The sequence below is a fragment of the Lithobates pipiens genome, unplaced genomic scaffold (assembly GCF_037356315.1).
Source record: "Lithobates pipiens isolate NorthernLeopardFrog02 unplaced genomic scaffold, aLitPip1_a1.2 Scaffold_8, whole genome shotgun sequence".
Taxonomy (NCBI): domain Eukaryota; kingdom Metazoa; phylum Chordata; class Amphibia; order Anura; family Ranidae; genus Lithobates; species Lithobates pipiens.
This window is the reverse complement of record NW_027507903.1, coordinates 170,986,587-171,009,875: the sequence shown is the minus strand read 5'-3', so window position 1 is coordinate 171,009,875 and position 23,289 is coordinate 170,986,587. Positions and strand designations below refer to the sequence as shown.

Here is a 23,289-nt window from a genome sequence, read left to right as displayed (position 1 = left end):
CACCCTGTATAAATCTGCCCTTCTAAAATACAATTCCTGCCTTCATGCTGCCAAACAAGCCTACTTTGTCTCTCTTATTAACACCCTGTCATCCAGTCCCCGTCGGCTCTTCTCAACATTTAACTCTCTGCTTCATCCTCTACCCCCTCTACCCACTAACTCGCTGCCCAAGTGATTGACAATTACTTCAAAGACAAGATTGATGCAATTTGTAAGGACACCTCCACTGTGCGTACATCTTCCCCATCCAACATACCTTGCCTAACAGCACATTCAACGCTCTCCGCTTTTGAATTGGCTACTACTGAAAAGATTAAAAAACTTCTCAGATACCCACATAACCAATTGTCCCTTGGATCCTGTTCCCTCACAACTACTATGGTCAATCTTCTTCTATCATATGCTCCTTCACATCTTCAATGTCTCCCTCTCTAGTGGCACCTTCCCCTCCCCTGTAAAACATGCGCAGATCACTCCCATACTTAAAAAGCCCTCACTGGACCCTACAAACCTGAACAACTTAAGGATGCATCTCATTGCTCCCATTAACCTCTAAACTTCTAGAACGCTTAGGCTACAACAGTCTTAGCTCCTACCTCAGTGAAAATAACCTTCTTGGCCCCTTACGGTCTGGCTTTCGCTTGCAGCACTCCACGGAAACTGTCTTACTAAAGCTCACTAATGATCTACTAACTGCTAAAACTAACAAACAGCCAGTACTCTATACTCCTACTTGACCTCTCTGCAGCCTTGGATACTGTTGACCACCCACTCCTTCTCAATAAACTGCCATCCCTTGGCCTCCGAGATTCTGCTCTATCCTGGTTCTCTGCCTATTTATCACAACACTCCTTCACTGTTACCTACAACTTTGTCTCCTCCTCTCCATTGCCCCTTTCTGTGGGGGTCCCCCAAGGCTCTGTTATTGGACCCCTTCTCTTTCTACACCTCCTCCCTTGGTCAAGGCTTCCAATATCACTTATACGCTGATGACACCCAAGTCTGTCTACTCCTCACCTCACTCCTTCAGTCTCCTCTCGCATTACTAACTTACATATCAGCATGGATGTCGTACCACTTCCTTGAACTAAATCTCTCTAAAACTGAGCTAATATTTCCCCCCCACCGTGCCCCCCTCCATGACTTTTCCATCAAAATCAACAATGCAACTATCAGTCCTTCCCCTCTCGCCAGGGTACTAGGTGTAATCCTAGACTCCAACTTGTCATTTCAGCCTCAAGTCCAATCGTCAAAAGTTTGTAGAATTCACCTCAGTAACATCTCTAAAATTCGCCCTTTTTTTGTAATTCTTCTAAATTTGCCCCTTTTTAACAAATGAAACCACCAAGCTCCTCATTCACTCCCTCGTTATCTCTCGCCTTAACTATTGCAACTGCCTTCTCATTGGCCTGTCACTCCATAGGCTATCCCCTCTTCAGTCTATCATGAATGCTGCTGCCAGACTTATCCACCTTACCAACCGCTCAGCGTCTGCCAACTCTCTCTTCCAATCCCTACACTGGCTCCCAATCACCCAGCAAATTAAATTCAAAATACTAACCACAACTTACAAAGCCATTCACAACTCTGCCCCGAGCTACATCACCAATCTTGTCTCCAAACATCACCCAAATTGTCCTCTCTGCTCTTCTCAAGAGCTCTCATCTCCTCCTCCCATGCTCGTCTTCAGGCTTTCTCCAGAGCCTCTCCCATCCTCTGGAACTCGCTACCTCCACTGGTCTGGCTATCCCATACTCTTGCTACCTTAAGATGATCCTTGAAAACTCATCTCTTCAGGGAAGCCTATGACGTCTCAAACTAATCTCTTACCACATCCATCAGCTCATTCCCCACAATTATAACTTTTTGTACCACTTGCCCCACCCTATTAGATTGTAAGCTCTTCTGAACAGGTCCCTCTTGAATTTTAACTATTGTCTCCCTTTCATATTCTAAAGGGCTGAGTAAACCGTTGGCGCTATATAAATTATTATTATACAGGATTTAACGGTTTCAAGCAACTGTTACCTTACCAGCAATGCTAACTGTCACATCTGTTTGTGCTCCCAACCAAACTGTCAAACCATTGAATTTCTGGTATCATAACATGGCAGATACAGATTAAACAGAAGATGGCAGCTTCCTTAGCTGAAAGAGACAAGGGGGGTTTAGTTCTGCTCGAAAGCCTTCCTCAATGGACAGGAAAGTAAACAGGATGCTTGTGGTCCATTGAAGTAGACAGCTCCCTCCCCTCTAGGTTTCCGATCACGCTTCTGCTACAAAGTGTCACAATCAGCTCATGCCCCGCCCCCTTACTGTTATGTTGGTCGCGGCATGCAAAGTGTAAACACGTGAACTCCCCGGAGCACGTGACCCTCGCGCTGCGGCCCGCCCCCCCTTCACACTCACTAGCAGCCGCTTTCGGTTTTCCGGATGGCAGCCACGCCTCCTCCCCTCACACCCTCCTGTCAGTCCAGCTCTCTCCGGCTGTGGCAGGACTACTCCATTGCCAGTCCGCTTCTCCTCTCCACGGCGTCACTGACAAAATGGCCTCGACCCCCCCATGCGCCTCTCCGACTTCAACAACTGGCGTCACCCGCTTCCCCCTCCACGCCCCCTCTAAGTCACGCAATTGGCAATAATTGTCATGTGCCCGCCCCCTTGTCGTCACGCCATTGGACGGCTCCCCTGGAGCCCCCGCCCCCTCCTCTCTGGCAGCTCGGCGGCGGAGTCTGGGTATCGCAGGAGCCCAAAATGGCGGAGCTGTGGACTGGTGTCCGTTCTGCGCCAACCGACAAACGCGAAGCGCTGCCGAAGCCCAGAGAAGCCATCGTCCTGAAGAGCAGCGGCGCCGATGACAAGGCCCCGGCCTTACCGTCCTCTTCTTCCAGTGCGGGCGGCCAGCGCCAGCTACATCCCGCCAAGAAGCTCCGGACGGAGGAGAAGGGCTTCAAGCCGAAGCGTGTGAATGGCGAAGGCGGAGGGGGCGGGAGTAACCGGCCAGCGCCGGGCTATGGCACCTCCGGCGGGTGGCCCTTCCCAGCTGTGCCCGGCGGCAGCCTGTGCCTCGCCCCGCCCGGATCTTCCCGGTCTCCGCATCCAGCGCCCAGCCCGGCCGCCCGACACCTACCCAATGACAAGCCGAAGAAGAGCGCCGATAAGAGGAAGAAGAGGCGAGAAGAGGAGGAGAAGAACGGCGAGCTGAAAGCGGCCACCCCGGGGATCCCTCGGCTGACCCCTACTGTCCGGGGTGAGTATGACCTTCCCCTCTGATCAGCACATGTAAACAAAGCTATGTGCTGCACTCCACATTCATTCCCTCCTCTGCATGATCCCTGCTTATCACTTCCAGCACTATTCTTTCTGCTAGGACCAGGCTGCGTGCGTTTAGGCTTCGTTTACCTTTGTGGCTGGGCTCAACGCCCCTCTGAAAGGTGGTCTGCAGTGCCACAAGCGTCTACGTTACACCCAGTAGAGGTACGGCCCCATTCGCTCATATAGGCCGTGTTTGGTAACAGCGAGGTACGCTTTGGCCTTAGAATGGGCACTGCCGTATCCATTTGGCATTTGAAGCGGGAACATTGCATTTTATCGGTTTCCTCAAAGTTATATGCAAGAATGAGAACTGTTTTAGTTGCTTGTGCTCTTAAGAGAACTGTCAAGCCATCAAACGGCAGGTGTCATAACTGATCACATGTGCAGCGCCATGACAGCTGCACAATAGAGGCAGATGGACGCTTCCCTGGCTGTAAAGGACAGGAAGGTTTATATTTGCATTAAAGAGGAACCTCTGCAAGACAAAGACACAATGAGCTAAGATACATTGCATACTAGCTCATTATAAAGTACTTACCTGAGATCAAAGCACCCACAGTGGCCCTTGTTCCCCCTCCTCCATTGCTGCCATATCGCCTGGAGTGACTTCCAGGTATCGCGGCTCCGGCACTGTGACTGGCCATAATAACGTCACTCCCGCAAGGGAGCCGACACTAACAGCATGATCACCGTTAGAAACGTCACGCTCAGTACGCCTTTGTCTGCGGCATGCGTCAGACACCAGTGCCTGTCTTTTGCAAATATCTCCTAAACCGGGGATATTCAATTAGCGGACCTCCAGCTGTTGCAAAACTACAAGTCCCATCATGCCTCTGCCTCTGGGTGTCATGCTTATGGCTGTCAGTCTTGCTATGCCTCATGGGACTTGTATTTCTGCAACAGCTGAAGGTCCGCTAATTACATATCCCTGGCCTAAACCGTGTAGGTTTAAGAGATTTCTTACACCTACAGGTAAGCCTTAATCTTTGGCTTACCTGTAGGTAAAAGTGGTCTGTAATGGTTTACAACCACTTTAAAGAGGAACTAAACCATCTTATTGTTTTCTAGCTAAGGAAGCTGCCATCTTAGTCTGTCTTTGATCTGCAGCTGCCATGGTGCTGCACATGTGACCAGTTATGACACCAGCCATTTGTTGGCTTGACAGTTCAGCTGAAACATAAGCACACTGGTAACTGTAACAGTTCTCAATCACGGCATACCGTGTATAAAACAGTTTTGGAAAACCGTGAAATCGGTGAGTTTAGGCCTGCTTAAAAGTGGAAATCTAATCAGAAAATTAAGTCCTGCTGGTTAACTTCAGGCTGGCCCCTTAGGCAGGTATAGCTAAGTAAAATATAAAATCTAAGTGCCTATACACTCTCGCCCTGCTCTGCGCATGCTCATTTGCTCTCTATTTTTATGCACTGACAAATTTGTAAAGGCCGATCTGTTGACAGCCTTAAAGGAGAAGTATAGCCAAAGCTCGTTAGGCTGTACTTCTATAGATCACAGGAGTGCAATTCATTTTGCACTACTGTGACCCGTTTTCATTAGAGAAAGGGCTGAAGTCCGCTCTGATGTCACGGAAGTCAGTCCAGGCATAGTGTCATTGCAACAAAGTCTGGATCCCCCAGGTGCCTGGACTGACGCCCAGCTTAGCTGGCCACCCCTCCACAGCCCAGCGCCCCAATGAGGGAGGAGGGGGACAATCTTTGACTGACATTCTACAGCTCTCTGCTCACAGAGCTCTGAAAACCGAGCGCCAGTTCAGTGCAGAGGCGCCAGGGAACAGATGGAGCATTGGACTGATGCTGCTTCCACCTAGGTAAGTGTTTAATCTGAAAATTTAAATTCTTTACTTCTTTTAAAGACGACCCCCCCCCCCCCATCCTTTACAGCCAAGAAAGCTGCTTCTGTTTGATCTGCAAATGGCATGAAATGTGTTTGCTTGTGTTCTGCAATTGTGAACAAATGGCTGGTGTTATAACTGGTCACATGTGCAGCACCATGACAGCTGCTGATCAGACAGGCTAAGATGTTGGCTTCCTTGTTTATAAAACTATAAGATGGTTTAGTTCCACTTAAATGCAAATATAAACCATCCTGTCCTTTACAGCCAGGGAAGCGGCCATCTGCCTTTATTGTGCAGCTGCACATGTGAAAGTTATGACACCAGCCATTTGATGGTTTGACAGTTTGGTTGAGGACAGAAACAAATGTGACAGTTAGCATTCCAGGAATAGAATGATTTTTTTTTTTTAACCTATTAACTCAATGGGTTTAGTTCTGCTTTCTGATTTACTGCTGTTCAGGTGCTCTGGGCTTCAGCAAAATGGCAGCCTCCAGCAAGAAGAATCAAGAGCAATGCTGGAGACAATTGACAGCACACACTAATGTTGGTGCATAATTATTGATGTGGAATGTATGTTCCTTGCCAAAGGACAGTAAAACCATGGCTCAACAGCTTAATTGTACCGAACCCTGGCACAAGTGTAAACGAAGCCTAAAGGTCTAATTCGGCTGTTTTCTATAGGCCCTGTTCAGATCATACAGGTGTGACCATATGTATAGCACAAGCTGCTGCTGCGAGTGAGCTGAATATATATAATTAGTGTATGGAATGTATTGCGACAATGTATACCAGTATACATATGTTTTGGGTCTTGCTGATACCACATGTGCACACCGTGGGCAGAGATGTGTGTGTTTCTAATGTAGGTCTCTACAAGGACACAACACAATTGTTTTCTTTTGTATCTTTGCAGACCGGTATGGGAAAAACTCATGTCTCTGCACATGGTGTGAACGAGGCGTACTGGCTGCTGTGAACGGGCCTTGAGATATTTTTGTTAAGTTCATATTAGGAAGGTTGGTGTTCACCTCAACTTGTCTTCAACCTTTATCTGGCAGTGTAACTTATATATGTTTAGGTGTGGTGGGTGGGCTTTACCACCACCTGTACGATATGTATTCATCCAGCCAGCTTCTGTACTTAGAGTATGCTCTCAGCACATTGACCGAGCTGTCGCTGTTTACAGTTGGGAGCCCTCTTATAGGGGAGCTAAACCCTCGTATCCTTTACAACTGATGGTGCCATCATAGCCTCTGTTTAGATCTGCGGTTGTCATGGTGCTGCACATGTGATCAGATATGATACCGACTTTTTGATGGCTTGAATGTTCGGTTGAAAACTGACATTCACCTACTGGCAACTTTGACAGTTTTCACCACAGGCATGCTTTTAATTGACCGTTTTTTAAGAAAAGTTAGCTTTGGGTAAGCTTTAACCCTTTTGTTGCCAGGTCCCTATGTTGTACAGACCTGACAGTGGGGGATTTCACACACAATCTAGTGGCACTGGGATTGTGTGTTAAACTGTCAGGTGGATTCGAGTGGCTGCGCTGCTGCCGGACTACCTTTTGCGCTTGTTAATGTTGCATATCGCCACGCACGTTTGAGTGAGAGCAATAATTCTGGCACAAGACCTCCTTCGTAACACTAAACTGATGACCTATAGGTGGCTTTTGGTGCGTTGCTTACAGAAAATAAAGGGTACTGAAATATGTCGCCATTTCACAGGCACACGCAAATTTAAGGGTTGATGTGTTGGGTATCTATTTACTCTGTGCAACATCTTGTCTTTTATATTTTACCAAAAATATTAGGGTTGTTTTATTGCGTTTGTTTGCCCTAAAATTCACTTTAGTGGGGTGTTTTTTTTCCTGACATTTTTCATTTCTTAAGCCTCTCATACACACTATCCGATTTTTATTTATTTTTTTCTGCTGATTTTTGTCTTCGGATTTACCAACACCATGTAGTACTAGGGCCTGCCTGATTGCATACAAATTGAATCTCCTAAGGTTTGACTTCATATTATATGGTTTTGGTAAATCCTGAAGGAAAATATCAGCAGAAATTCTGATAGTTGGTATGGGTAATTTCAAGTGACATAAAAAATTGGGTTTACCACTATTCAATGCTCTAGGGCGGTGATGGCGAACCATAGCACCCCAGATGTTTTGGGACTGCATTTCCCATGATGCTCAACTACAGTGCAGAGAGCATGAGCATCATGGGAAATGTAGTTTCAAAACTTTTATTAAATCAACCCCAATATTGTCTTTTTTTTTTTTTTTTTTTTTGTCTGCTTCTTCGTTCCTCTGCGATCAGCAAGTGTCACTTCTGAAAAGTTTTCCTGGCAGCAAAAGAAAAAAGGTGACAGCAGAAGGAGCTCCAACTGACAGCCTCAGCTCTATTCCTGTGTGCTGTGTGGGGGGGAGGGGAAGAGGAGAGCTTCTAGAGCTCTCCTCGCGTAATGCAACTTCAGGCCTCCACCACCTTTCTTCTGAACTCGGGCAAGCTTTAAAATTCAGACTTTGAATGGACGTAGTGAAGAAAAGGTGGTAGATAGACAGGTACAACTTCTGTAGCAGGATTTGTTTAATCTATGGGGGTTATTTACTAAAGGAAAATCCACTTTGCATTACAAGTGCACTTGGAAATGTAGTTACTGTAAATCTGAGGGGTAGATCTGAAATGAGGGGAAGCTCTGCTGATTTATTTATTTATTTATTTTTTCTTGCATGTCCCCCTCAGATTTACATTGACTGAACTTCTAAATGCACTTGTAGTGCAAGGTGGATTTGCCTTTAGTAAATAACCCTCTCTGTGTATTGCCTGAGCATAGGTCCTTCAATAGGTATATGGAAGGGTTTACAACCACTTTAAAAAGCCTGCACCAAGAGGTTAGAGACCTCAGGGCCAAGGTGGGGGGAGTAGCTGCTGCACTCTAGCATGCATTGCCTCTGACAGAGCTTGTGCATGCTGGAGCATTGCAGCTGCTCCCTTCTCTTTGGCGGTGGAAGCAGACTATAATCTGCATTGGCAGCCTTTGCAGATCACACAATGGCTGGCTGCTTTCAAGACCACAGTTTATAAAATCAAAGGGGAGCAGATGCAATGCTCTAACACACATGGTCTCTGACACTTCCAGAAGTGTCAGAGGTGATAAAAAAATGAGATATATGCTATGGTTTCTGTGAAGCGAGTTAATAAACTAAAGAAATAAAGGAACACTGACTGATCACAAGTACATCTAACTGTATTGTTTACATTGATGTCCATGGCATGGTGACAAGGGTTCCTTTTAAATAATCCTTTGCATTGGGGCTGTGCCTGCATTGCAAGGGTAATTGCTTGTTTCCTATAGGGGAGAGGATAAACACTCTTTCTTATCTGATCCTCCACCCCCTTGGTAGACAGCAATCAATCATGCTTCAGTGGTAGACTGTCCCTTAATTTCATTACATTCGTTGCAGGGCTGTGGATCCTGCTTTGGCCTTAAAGTGATAATAAAGGTTCAGTTTAAAAAAAAAAAAGTAATTCTTACCTGCTCTGTGCAATGGTTTTGCACAGAGCAGCCCAGTCTTCTTGGGTCCCCAGTCACCACTTCTTTGGACCAGTGCCCCCAATAGCAAGCTGCTTGCTATGGGGGCATTGGTGTGTGCTCACTCCCGAGCCCCGCTCTATGAACCCATAAGATGCATAGAGCATTGGCTCAGCCCCACCCCCCACTATCTACTCATTGGTTTACTGGCTGTGATTGATAGTAGTGGAAGCCAATAGCTCCCACTACTGTCTCAGCCAATGCGAGAGACCTGGGACAGCCGAGGCTCCTGTGCACATCGCTGGATCGAGATGGGGGCTCAGGTGAGTATGGGGCCGGGGGGAGCAGCACATCAAAAAGGTTTTTAATCTTCATGCATAGGTGAAAAAAAATCTTTCATCCTTTATAAACACTTTAACCACTTGCCGTCCTGAAAATTTACCCTTCTCCATGACGAGACCAGTTTTGTGATATGGCACTGTTACTTTAACTGAGACTTGCACAGTTGTGCAATGCTGTTCCCAAACAAAATTTGTCCTTTCCCCCCTCCACAATTAGAGATTTCTTTTGGTGGTATTTGATCACCACTGCGGTTTTTATTTTTTGCACTATAAACAAAATGTGAAAAAAAAGTTTTTTTACTTTCTGCTATAAAACCTATCCAATAAAAAATAATTAGTGGTGCACCGAAAATTTTGCCCCCCCCCCCCCAAAACAGTGTGGGGTCTGCCCCGGGTGCCGCACTTCGCGGGGGTGTCATCCTGGCACTCAGTCCTCCTCCCTCCTCCTCACACATAACTGTGATCCCCCTGTGTTACGGAGCTGAATTGTCCAGGCGGTTGCAGTAAAAATGTCCCGTCTCCTGTGATAGACGGCACACTGATCCAATGCCAGAGCACTTAAAGCGGAGGTCCACCCTAAAATGGACCTCCGCTCATCGGAATCCCCCCCCCCCCCCTCCGGCGCCACAATTGGCACCTTTCAGGGGGGAGGGGGGTGCAGTTACCTGGATAATCCAGGTAACTGCACCCACTTCCGGGATAGCTGTCTGCGGAAAGGGGCGTAGATTACGCCCCTTTCCACAACTGCCCGCCCCTTTGCGCAAGTGCCCCGCTGCCTGCTGGGAAACGCACAGTTCCCAGAGGCAGCGGGGAACGTCCGGATTGCGCTGCGCGGCTCGCGCATGCGCAGTAGGGAACCGGGAAATGAAGCCGAAAGGCTCCATTTCCTGATTCCCATACCCAAGATGGCGGCGGCAGGACCCGACAGACGACCTAGCGATCGGCTTCGGGTGCCGACATCGCGGGCGCGCTGGACAGGTAAGTGTCACTATTTTAAAAGTCAGCAGCTGCAGTATTTGTAGCTGCTGGCTTTAAAAAAAAACGCGGAGTCCCGGTGGACTCCCGCTTTAATCGGTGTGATGTGATCACAGGAGGCGGGACATCGTTCACAGGCCGCCCGGCCTGGGAAATTCAATTCCAGCTCCGTGACATAGAGGGAGATTGCCCCTCTGATCTGGGCACTGTTGAGGAGAATTCCGACGGGCACTGCTAAAGGGCTGTATTGAGCTCTTGTATCATGTCTGCTAGAGGTGCACCAAATGGAAAATTTGCTAATACTATTAGCAGTGTAAGTTATTGAAAAAGTGCTACAAGACTGAGGACATGATACAAGAGATGGTCAGAGACTGTAGACTGCATTTTTATTGAACTTTTCTTGCACTAAAGTTGCCAATAATGGCTAACAATATTATATAAAATAATACAATTATATATAAATATTTTTTTTAAAACTGTCATTTTTGATTTTCGGCACCAAAAAATTTCCATTTGGTACACTCCAAACAAAAATTAAAAAAAAATAAAAATGTCTTAATCAATTTAGACCAATATGTATTCTCCTACATATTTGTGGCAAAAAAAATGCCAATAAGCATATATTGGTTTGTGCAAAAGTTATAGCGTCTACAAACCATGGGATTTTTTTGTATTATGGTAATGGCGGCGATCATCGACTTATCACGGGACTGCAATATTGCGGTGGACAATCAGGACACTAACTGGTACTTTTTGGGAACCAGTGACACTAATACAGTGAGCATTGCTAAAAATATGCACTGTTAATGTACTAATGACACTGGCTGGAAAGGGGTTAAACATCAGGGGTGATCCAAGGGTTAACTGTGTTCCTAGCCAGTGTTTGTGGACTGTGTGGGAGGTGCTTTCACTAGGGGAAGACATTGATGCATGTTCTTGCTTTGCAGGAACACTGGATCAATACCTTCTTTATTGATCGGCAGGTGTCGGCAGACATAGAGTCCGCAGTACCCGCAGATCAGCCCCCGCAGGTAGGCGGTGGTGCATGTGCGCCCCAGACATGGAAGTGTATCCTGTACTAGGTACGTGATCCGGTGCAGAGCAGCTGCCCTGCCGCAGTATGCGGGTGGTCTTAAAGTGGTTAAAGTGGAAGTTCAGGCAAATTCTAGCTAAGACTAAATCTACTACACCCCATTCTTAGCTTATTCTATCTGACCCTGTAAAGAAAATATGTGTATGCCTACCTATTCTGAAGCAGCTCCAGTCTGGTCACATGATCTCTCCAGCAGCGGCTTCCATGTAGAGGCGAGATCACCGACAACGGCAAATGCCCGAGGGATTGCATCAATTGTTGGCTGGTCCTCCTCTACATTGTGACTGGACAGGAGTGGCTTCAGAATAGGTAAGTATAGAGACCTTTTCTTTACAGGATTAGATAGAATAGTTGTAGAATGGGGGTGGGAGTAGATTTAGCATTTGCCTGAACTTCCAATTTATGGATATTGGGATCCTAGCTGCTGGAGTATGGGGAAGGAGACCCGGGGACCTGTCTAGCAGTGAGGAGGAGCAGAGTATAAAGTAAATCTTGCTGTGGTGTTCACCTAAACGTGCAATGAACCCTTAGTGTGGGCACAGCTTCATTGCAAGGGTTAACTTTTAGTTGCCTGGAATGGGGCTTTAATGCATCTTGTGGTATTGGTGTATGGAATGTTTATACTACATAAAGACTTGTCTTATTGTATGGGTCTTTGTAAAATTCACAAGTTTCATTAGTGGTGTGCTGTTGGCAATGGGTATTGGGGAATCCCGTGTAATATAATCAAAGGGGTGTGGCGGCAGCTTTCCAGCTCCGCTGTAGAAATAGATTATTATTATTTTTTTTTTTTTACCGACACGTTGATAAGATTTCTAAGGAAAATTTCAGTACCTGAGTCTCTGTAGATAAAGGCGCTTGTGTCTGATTGTACCTTGTCAGTGCACAATGTTGTCGCTGGTTAAGTATTATGATGGATGACTGCCTGCTGGCAGCCTTGAAGTTGTGAGAAAACATTGGTCTATCACTAAGCGCGCTTAATCCTTGTTTTTGCCAGACGTGTGTTACCTGAATAGTATTCTGCATCATTCAGCTGCCTTGAGTAAGGGGGACAGTGAAGATTTGGGTAGGCTATAGAAGCAATGTCTTTAACACCAGATTTTATGTTGACGTGTGGCAGAACAATTCAGCGGAACACATACTCTATGGAAATTTAAACCTAGATGCTGAACAGGAGTTCAAAACTTGTAGCCCTGGGCAAAACATTAGGGTTGCATTGGTATCGGTGCCGAGTATTTGCACAAGTATCGGTGCTCGTGCAAATGCACCGATACTTGAAACAGATACTTTCAGGCTCAGTTTTTTGAGCTGTCAGCGGGTCTCCCCAGTGTTAAAGAAGTGGTGATTAGAGCTGTCAAAAAAAAAAGCAGCCAATATTTATAAACATTGCTCAGCCCTGAAACACTAAAATAAAAAGAAACATTGTTTCTCTTTTGTATATTTCTGTTTCTTCATCTGCAGATCAAAGGGATGAACAAATGTTCCTCTGTTTAACCCCTTAATAACCCTTAATTTACTTTAATCAGCCTTATTTAACTCCCTATTCTCCTCCATTTTATTATTTTCCTGCTTCTTTTTTTTTTTTTTTTTCTTATTTTTTTTTTCTTTTGTTTACATTTATTTTATAAACGATAAACAATTAACTTTTTTTGTTTACTTTGTTAGTGAATATTTTTACATATATATTTACACATTTCACATTGAAAAATCGCTAATTAAAAAAAAATAAATAATTTATTTCATTTGTAAATAACTTTTTTTTTTTCCCAATGCTTTGTACCATTGCTGACAGCTGAAGTTAAAACAAAACAGTTGCGGTAGGCATCGGTAATTGGTATCGGCGAGTACTAAAAAAAAAAGTATCGGTACTTGTACTCATTGTAGTGAAAAAAATGGTATCGGTGCATTCCTACAAAACAGACTGCCCCCCCCCTTTTGGCACTAGGTGGTCACTGTAAGCATTTATTAGATGTCCACCAAATGCCAGCGAGTTCTGGTGCTTGCGTTGATCATCAAGAATAATGGTCGATGTAGTCATCTTATACCAATTTACTTGGATGGAAAAACAACATAATGTTAGAGAATGTATGTTTGTGATGCAGTTATGTAACCTCTACCTTTGCTTCCCACTAGACTTAGAACTTTGATAGCCAACGTCTGGGTTCTTTGTTTTGAAAATTCATCTTTTTGATATGTAGAGCTCTGTAGGTTCATGTTGCAGAAAGCGCTTCTAAAAGTTATTGATTTGATGTATGCACAGCAGAGATTTTTATCGATCAATCACACTTTCAGACAAAGTGCACTTATTTTTTTGCCCCTTTTTTCAACTGATAATCCTGCCCTATGCTTCTTGTCATAGTGTGACGGCACTCACTGCACTTTGTCAATGGAGGGTTAGCATTTTTATTTTTTTTCCTAGGATAAGAACAATTAAGACTACAGAAAACCTTCATCTCCATCATAGTGAGGGGGGTTCAGTAGTCCTGAAGCAGACTTCCTACTGAGCAGGAACAGTACCAAATCTAAAGTGGGGTACAGACTATAAGAAAATCGGGTGAACGATCGTTCCATTTTCCTCGTGCTTTCACAGCAAATTGGAACCGATGAACGAAAATTCTCGTACAATAAAGGCTTTTTTTTGTTTTGTTTTTTGTTGACACTGTTGGGGAGGACACTGCTGTGGGGGAGGAGGGGTAAAGGGGGCAAAGGAGAACACTATTCTTGGAATTCTGGTGTAGGAGCAAACTAAGACACTGCTGGGTGGCGGTGGGATTAGTTGAAGGGAGTCGGAGGACAACACTGATGTGGGGGGGGGGGGGGGGGATGGTCAAAGTAAGGCACTGATGTGGGGGAGGTTGACGGTGGGAAGAAGTAGACACTAATAGGAGGGGGGGTTGAACGGGGCAGAGGAGGACACTACTGTGCCCTTGTGAATGGGGGCCCAAGACACAACTGTTGAGGTGGTTGGGGTGCTGATGTTAAGGGGGTTGAGCACACCACTGTGTATGAAAGGGGGGGATTCAGAAGACTACTGTGAAGGGGGACAGAGAACACTATGGTGAAAGGCGAAGTGGGGGGACACTGAGGTAAAGGGGAGATTGTGCTATGTAGGGTGGACTCAGGACAATTATGTAAGAATGTGATTTGTGATAAGAGAGGGACTATGGGATTGTAGTGTGCATAGAGCAATGCACGGGTCATTCCAAACGAATGGAAGTGAGGGGGACAAGAGGAGGCTTGGACGCTCATAGAGGACATTACAGGGAGGCAGAAATACACAGTAAGAAACCGTTTTGTGAAAGAAAGTTTACAGGACACAACCAATGGATGCTTTTTGAATACTAAGGATATCATTTAGTGTCTCTTTTTTTTTTTTTTTTTTGCTTAAAATTTTGTATGGCCTTTGTGTAGGTAACAAACAAGTCAAACTTTGTAATGGAATTAAAGTCCCACCATAAGAAATTGATAGGATTAGGCTGTGTTCACACTATAACGGAGAGCTGCCAGAGCACTTTACTGCTGTGGTAAGAGGCAGCATGGTGCGTAATTCAGCGCATCACATGGCTCCTTTTTTATTAGTTTATTTTTTGTTTTGTTCAAACTTTACAAGACTTGCACTTGATTTATTGAAATGTACAGCAGCTTGATGTGTCAGTGTACAGTGCCATGTGATTCGACAAGGTGCATACACACAGGCCAAATATCGGGAGGCATTGGCTGGTTCAATAGAAGGTGGCCAACATTTGGCCCATATGTATGCCAGCCTGCAAAAGGTCTGCCGATCGGCATCTGATCAGCGATCTCAGTCAAAGGCTGAGAGCACTGACCGGTGTGTTCTGGCAGGGAAACCTGGCGCCTGGGATTTCTTGAGCCCTGATTTTAAGGGTATTGATCATATGAAGCTATTTTATTATCGCATAATTGATTGGCTCCTTTTTAACCACTAGACAAACAGCCACCACAGTTATACTGGTTGGCTCACCTCGGCAAGTCGCTGTAGGTAGACGTCAGCTACTTTAAGACAACTAGGAGGTACGCGTGACAACAGAGCTGATGCACGTGCCCGGCGGGCGCGATGTTTGCTGGGCACCCACGATCGCTCCTGAAAGACACAGAATGGAGATCTGTCAATGTAAACAGACAGATCTCTGTTCTTTCAGGGGTGAGGAGACGCATCTATGAACAGTGATCGGTCTCTTCCTTCAGGCAGTCTCACCCCCCCCCCCCCCCCCCTACAGAGAGAATCGCTCCCTAGGACACACTTTTAACCCCTTGATTGCCCTCTAGTGTTAACTCCTTCCTTGCCAGTGACATTTTATGCAGTAATCGGTGGCTATAAATGTCTATGGTCACAAAAAAGCGTCGGCTCTGTCTGCTGCAATGTCGCAGTCCCATTAAAAATCACAGATCGCTGCCATTACTAGTAAAAAAAAAAAAAAAAAAAATATACAAAATGAATAATAAAAACACCATAACTCAATCTCCTATTTTGTAGACACTATAACTTTATAACTTTTGTGTAAACAATCAATATTGTGATTTTTTTTTTTTTTTCTTTTTTTTCTTTTTTTTTTTTTTTTTTTTTTTTCTTTCCCAAAAATATGTAGCAGAATATATTTTGGCCTAAACTGAGGAAGACCCTTTTTTATATATTTTTTTTTGGGGGGGGGAGGGTATATTTATTCTAGCAAAAAGTAAACAATATTGCTGCTTTTTTTATTTATTTTTTTTGTTTGTAGCACAAAAAATAAAAATTGCATAGGTGATCAAATACCACCAAAAGAAAGCTTTATTTGTGGGGGGGGGAGGAAGAACATGCATTTTATTTGGGTACAACTTTGCACGACCGCGCAGTTGTCTGTCAAAGCGACACTGCCATATCGCAAATAATGGTCTGGTCAGGAAGGGGGCAAATCCTTCTGGGGCTGAAGAGTTAAATCCTAATAGAAATCATGCAAATGACCCTGATCAAAAGTTTACAGACACAGACACACCAGGTATGTTAAAATGGCAGTTAACATACCCTGCCATACTAAAATGACGTCCTTGAATTTTAGGGGGAATATCTGAATGATGCCCGCAGCTAGGGGCATCATTCAGATATTCTGTGTTCTGCGCTTGATCATTCTTATAGGTGGCGGGAGGAGACGTTGCTGAACTCACGCTCAGAAGTGAACGCACACGTAAGTCCCGCCCACATATGTAAACGCCGCTCAGCCCACACATGAGAGGTATGGCCCCGCGCGTTAGAGCGCGTGCAACAATTCTTGCACTAGACCTCCACTGTAACTCTAAACTTGTAACCTGTAAAAAAAATAATAAATTTAAAGCGTCGCCTATGGAGATTTTTACGTAATGAAGTTTGGCGCCATTCTATGATTGTGCGAAATTTTACAGTGTGACATGTTGGGTATCTATTTACTCATCGTAACATCATCTTTCACATTATACAAACAAATTGGGCTGACTTTACTGTTTAATCCATGAAACCATTTTTTTTCCACAAAAACATTTGAAAAATTATTGCGCAAATACCGTGTGAGATAAAAAGTTGCAATGACTGCCATTTTATTCCCTAGGGTGTCTGCTAAAAAAAAAAAGTGTATATAATGTTTGGGGCTGCTGAGTTTTTTGTTTTTTTCCTAGCAAAAAGATGATTTTTACATGAAATAGAGAAGTGCCAGAATAGGCCTGGTATTGAAGTGGTTAAAGGTTAACTTCCCATATACGTGGCTTTATAAATTGCAATAGTCAATGTGTTTTAGTTATCACGTGAATGCACTGAACAGGCTAGATCCTGAGCCATGGGGAGCAAAAAAGACCGCATAACAAGGTACGTGAACTTTATAAAGATGGAAAATGATATAAAAAGATATCAAAAGCCTTGAATGTGCTAGTCAGTACTTTTCAATCGCTTTATTAAGAAGTGGAAAATTCTGGGATCATTTATACCAAGCCAAGGTCGGGTAGACCAAGAATGATTGGAGCCACAACTCCCAGAAGAATTGTTTGGGGTACAAAGAAAAACACACAGGTACCTGCTCAGGAGAGACACTGGTTGTTTATAGGAGCTCAATATGATGATTGAAGAAAAATGAGCTGCCCGGTTACAATATGCCCGACAGCACCTTGACACGCCTCACAGCTTCTGGTACACATTAATCTGGAGTGACAAGACCAAAATAGAGATTTATGATCACAAGTTCTGTGTTTGGAGAGTGGTCAACAAGTCCCATAGTGACAAGAATACCATCCCCCACTGTGAAGCATGGTGGTGACTCACTGATGTTTTAGGTGTGTGAGATCTCTCAAGGCATGAGAATCTTGTGAAAATTGATGGCAAGATAAATGCAGCAGGTTATCAGAAAATACTTGCAGACAATTTGCATTCTTCTTCACAAAAGCTACACATGTGACTCTTTAGGACTGTCCAGCACGACAATGACCCTAAGCACAAGGCCGAGTTAACCCTCCAGTGTCTACAGCAGAAAAGGTGAAGGTAATTTGGAGTTGCCATCAGTCTCCTGACCGTAATATCATTGAGCCACTCTGAGAAGATCTCAAATGTGCAGTTTATGCAAGACAACCAAAGACTTTGCACGACCTGAAGGTGTTTTTTGCAAGGACGAATGAGCAGCTATACCATCTGCAAGCATTTGGGGCCACATAGAAAACAAAATGATGCATGCTGTCATTGGTGATTAAAGGAAGCCATACGCAATATTCAGAACATGCAGACTTCTTAACAGGGGTGATTTAATTTGTTTACGTGTCATTTGTTTTATGATTATCATTCTGTTATGGCCTACAGTTTAATATAAATACCATAATAAATAAAAGAAATGGGTTTTGCCTATTCAATCATGGTACATGCTGTATATTACCAATTCTCCAAGGGTATGCAAAATTTTGAGCACACCTGTATATGTACACATGTGTTATTTGTGATGTTCTGTAATTGTTAGACTCGTGATTTTATCATTCACATTTATTTTTATATTGTTTTTTTGTTTTGTTGTAGCTGATGGAAGGGGGAGTTTATTTGACCCCCGAAACACATTGGCTTTTTTTTTTTTTTATATAGTACAAACCTATACTTTAATTCATCAGTCTATTTAATGTTTATGTTATTCTATTATACAGGATTTATATAGCACCAACAGTTTGCACAGCACTCTACAACATTAGGATAAACAGTAGTTACAATACAATTCAATACAGGAGCAATCAGAACTGTATGTATGTGTGACACAATTCCTAACACTAGCTATCACTTTTTTTTTTACCTCATTGTCACCCATATCAGCCCCATTTCAAAGATGTTTACTATGTGACCTTGCTTAGCTTTTGCAGAAGAATTGCTTTCTTGCTGTGCACACCGTGGCCTCGTTACTTTGTGTGGTCCATAATCATGGTGGACACAACCACAGTTCTTGAGGAGGCAGCTCTGCACAGTTGAGACTTTTTTCATACAAAGGCTGTGTGGGACCAGGCAGGGCTGCCTTTTGAAGTTCTCTGGAGCAAGACTGTAGTTTAGTAATTTTTATTTTTGGCATCTTACACTGATTGGGGGACCTGTGAAGGATAACTTTGATAAAAGGGATGTCACCCTTTAACCACTTGCCACTTTTGCCCCCTTCCTAACCAGGCCAGTTTTCCCGCTTTCAGTGCTCTCACATTTTAAATGGCAATTACTCATACAACACTGTATCATATTCCCCCCCCCCCCCCCCCCCCCCCCCTCCACACAGAGCTTACTTTTGAAAAGGAAATTGGTAATTTTACTTCATACGTTTTGCCCAAAATGTATACTGCTACATGTTTTTGGTAATAAATAACTAAAATCTGTGTATCCTATTTGTTTTTTTTGTGAAAGTTAAGCTGGATACACACTATAAAACTTTTTTTGTTTTTCTTTAACTATGTAGTACCAAGGGCCTGCCTGATTGCATTCAAATTGAAAGTGGTTAAAGTGGTTGTAAACCCTTACAAACCACTTTGACCTACAGGTAAGCCTAGATTAAGGCTTACCTGTAGGTCCAAGCAATATCTCCTAAACCTATATGGTTTAGGAGATATTTGCCCGAAAACGGGCACCGCTGTCTACGGCGCACTGAGCGCGGCATTCTCAGCGACGGAGCTGCCGCGCGTGTGGGCTCCCGTGCGCATGCGCGGGAGTGACGTCATCGCGGCTTCGCCGAATGACAGCGGCGGAGCTGCGAGACCCCACCAACAAGATGGATGCGGCGGACTACAGGGGACAGCGGCGACTTCGCTGGCTCCTGTGTCAGGTAAGTGACACATAATGGACTACTATGTGATGCATAGTAGTCCATTATGCTTTGCCTTTGCAGGGAATGAAAGAGGAAGTAAACTCATCAGGGTTTACTTCCTCTTTAAGTTTGCCCTAATATTATTATATAGATTCCCCCCCCCCCCTTCATTTACCAAAACCAAAGAAAATTGTACAGTATGTATCCAGCTTAAGGCTCGGTTCCCACAGATGCAACCCGACTTGCAGCACGACTTTGCAAGGCGATTTGGAGGCAACTTCAGGGCGACTTTGCACAAATTACAACAGGACTTAAAGTTGCCTCCAGGACAGGTGACTTTGGCTGTGGCCAATCGCAGGATAATCAGGTCTGTGGGAGGGAGGGGGTTGCCTGGGTAAACGAGGGAAGTACCTGTTTAAATTATTTTCGTTTTTTTTTTTAATGTAAAGTTGCTTTAATGTAGATGGAGATCCGACTTAGAGGCAACTGCCATTGACATATATGGGTACACGTTGCCTTGAAGACAGCGACTTGGGGCAACTTGAGGTCTGACACGTCGGATCCCAAGTCGTAGTGTGAACCGGCACTTGGCATCTACAAGCTATGGTGCTAATCGCTGAAAATGGATCACACCTGATGTACTGACAGCTGATAATTTCTTCAGTCCCTGAAGTGCCAGTTCACACTGGGGCAGCTTCAAATTCCAACTCAAGCCGCCCTGCACAGCTCAACTTACAAATGACTGCTATAATAGAAGTCAATGCAAGCCGCTCTGCGGTTGCACCCAAGCAGTACAGGAACTGTTTTCTAAGTCAGAATGATTTAAGTCAGCCTGACAAGTTGTCTGACAGGTTGCCCCAGTGTGAACTGGCATGAAATGTCGGGACAGTATAAATGTCCCCTAACTGACCCCTTTTTGTAAAGTAGACATTCCAAGGTATTTAGTAAGAGGCATGGTGAGTTTTTGTGAAGTTGTAATGTTTTACCACAATTCTTTGCAAAATTATGTCTTTCTTTCTTTCTTTCTTTCTTTCTTTCTTTCTTTTCTTTCTTTCTTTCTTTCTTTCTTTCTTTCTTTCTTTCTTTCTTTCTTTCTTTCTTTCTTTCTTTCTTTCTTTCTTTCTTTCTTTCTTTCTTTCTTTCTTTCTTTCTTTCTTTCTTTCTTTCTTTCTTTCTTTCTTTCTTTCTTTCTTTCTTTCTTTCTTTCTTTCTTTCTTTCTTTCTTCTTTCTTTCTTTCTTCTCCTGAGTATGGCGATACCACATGCGCGAGACTTCCGCAGCTTGGCCACATACAGAGGCCCAACATGCAATGAGGCACGTATTGGGCACAGATCAGCCCTGTGGGCACTTCAGATCTAGTCCACAGCGCTGCTGTACCAGCTCACTCCTCTCCTCACATGCTGTACCTATCGCATGGGAGGAGAGAGAACTCAACTGGACATTCATCGGTTTGTTGACAAGTGATCGCTCATCATTGGACGGAGCAATCGCGTGGTAAAGGGCCCCTATCATTGGCCCTTTACCCCAATCTGTGTAGCCCTGGGTCCTCCATGGATGCTTCTGGGTGCACACCCCAAGGGGAAGTAAGAGTCTGGGAGGGCATCATAGTACATCCTCCCAGAACTAGCCGACACTGCTGTAGCCATCATTCGACTATGGCCCGGTCTACAAGTGGTTAAATACATTTAAAGCACAGTTGGTGTTCTAGTACTTTTTCTATACAAAGTCTTGAAAAAAAAAAATTCTATAAAAAAAAAAAGCCTTTTTATAATCCTCTCAAAACCAAAACAAACTTGCAGTTTAAATGAGCTTAACCACTTCAATACCAGGCACTTACCCCCTTCCTGCCCAAGCCAATTTTTTAAAGGTCAATTGCGCGGTCGTGCTATACTGTAAACAAACTATATTTTTATCATTTTGTTCCCACAAATAGAGCTTTCTTTTGGTGGTATTTGTTCATCTCTGCGTTTTTTTTTTTTTTTTTTTTAAATCTTTTTGCTAAAAAATAAAATAAAAATTGTTCTTTGTTTCTGTTATATACTTTTTTTCCTCCTGCCCTGACAGGTACCCATGAGATGGCACTGATAGTTGGGCACTGATGGACACTCAGGTCGTACTGGTGGACACTGAAAGGCTGCACTGATAGGTGATACTGGGCACTAAAAAGCTGCATAGCTGGCTGGCACTGATGGGCATCACTGGTGTCTTTCTTTCAGGCATTTTTAATGGGCACTGATTGGCATATCCCTGGTGGTCCTGGCAGCGTCGTGGGGGGGGGGGGTGGGGTGTGCTGATAAACAATCAGCACAGACCCCCCCCCCCCCCCCCCCCCCCGTCTGTAGAGCCACCGATCGGCTCTCCTCTCCTCTACGACAGACGCGAGTGAGGAAAACCCAATAAACTACTCTTCCTGTTTGGACACAGCTGATCACGTGGTAGAGCCTCTGTCAGAGGCTCTTTACCGAGATTGGTGATGCGCTGTGTGCTCCCTAGGGCGTGCGATCGCAGCTTATCCTGCTGTACATTTATCACCGCACGTAAACCTGTATTGGGAATGTACCCTGAGCTGAGCAGTTCAGTGTACATTTGAAGAAAAAAAAAAAAAAAGTCTGACAGGCAGGCAAGTTTTGTTTTAACTAGACTTTTAGTTCTGCTTCAACCACTTCCCACCCGGCTGTCATTTTGCTATAGGCTGGGTGGGAAGTGGTTAAAGCAGAACTAAAGTCTAATTAAAACAAGATTCTGACACAGGTAAGTTTATTTTTTATTTATTTTTTTTTTTATTTTTTTTCGCTCTCCTTCAAATGTACAGAGCTGCTCAGCTTAGGGTACATTCCCAATCCAGGCTTATATTCAGGGATAAATGCCAATGCACAGGAGTTGTGCCAATGCGCCAGCTGATCAAGATAGGTTGATGAAGTCGGGGAAAAGATGCTATGGTGGTTTCTCACGGACATCGGGCTGTTCAAAGGGAGGTGGGTGTTAAGGACTTTAGTTCTTCAAGGTACATCAAAACAAAAAAGGGTCCCGTAGCTTTGTTTTCTTTTGAGAGCAGACACATCTGGAGTATAAAAACCTTGTTATCTACCAGTATGAGACTCCTGTCTGTGTGGAAGCAGTGGTCTCTCTATAGGGGTCTAACGCACCCCCTGCTGATTCATACAGTAAAGTGGTATTAAGCCCAAAACCAAACATGTATTCTACTGCAACTTACCGATCATTCGATATGGTGGCTGCATTTGTTTTATTTATTTTTCTCCCTTCTGGTTTCACCTGATGTTTAGACCAGTAATGTACCACCTGTATTAATGAGATGCTACTGGATGAATGAGAACACGGGGAGTGTAGTGTTAAATATATTAGCAGATTTAAAGAGGAAGTAAACCCCTTTAAACCACTTTGACCTACAGGTAAGCCTAGATTAAGGCTTACCTGTAGGTCCAAGCAATATCTCCTAAACCTATATGGTTTAGGAGATATTTGCCCGAAAATGGGCACCGCTGTCTACGGCGCATGTGCCGTAGACAGCGGCGCGCAGGCGCACTAAATGCGGCAAATCCAAGAATGGATTTGCCTAATTTGTCGACTCCCGTGCGCATGCGCGGGAGTGACGTCATCGCGGCTTCGCCGCTGTCATTGGTCGGAGCTGCGAGACGCCAACAGCAAGATGGATGCGGCGGACTACAGGGATCAGCGGCGACTTCGCTGGCTCCTGTGTCAGGTAAGTGACACATAATGAGCTACTATGCGATGCATAGTAGTCCATTATGCTTTACCTTTGCAGGGAAAAAAAGAGGAAGTAAACCCATCAGGGTTTACTTCCTCTTTAAACACTAAAAAATTGTAGCCAAACTCCAGCTCACACTTTATAATCTGTAACCGCAAATAATTTATCTTTTGGG

At 44.3% G+C, this 23,289-nt stretch overlaps 1 protein-coding gene across 1 annotated transcript in view; it reads left to right on the top strand.

Moving 5' to 3' along the window:
• Nucleotides 1–2,624: 2,624 nt before the first annotated feature.
• RSBN1L (round spermatid basic protein 1 like) overlaps nt 2,625–23,289 on the top strand; it is a 135,693-nt gene continuing 115,028 nt past the window's right edge. The window contains 1 exon segment of the mRNA XM_077471867.1: nt 2,625–3,250. Coding sequence (XP_077327993.1) covers nt 2,755–3,250 — 496 coding nt within the window. The 5' untranslated portion in view covers nt 2,625–2,754.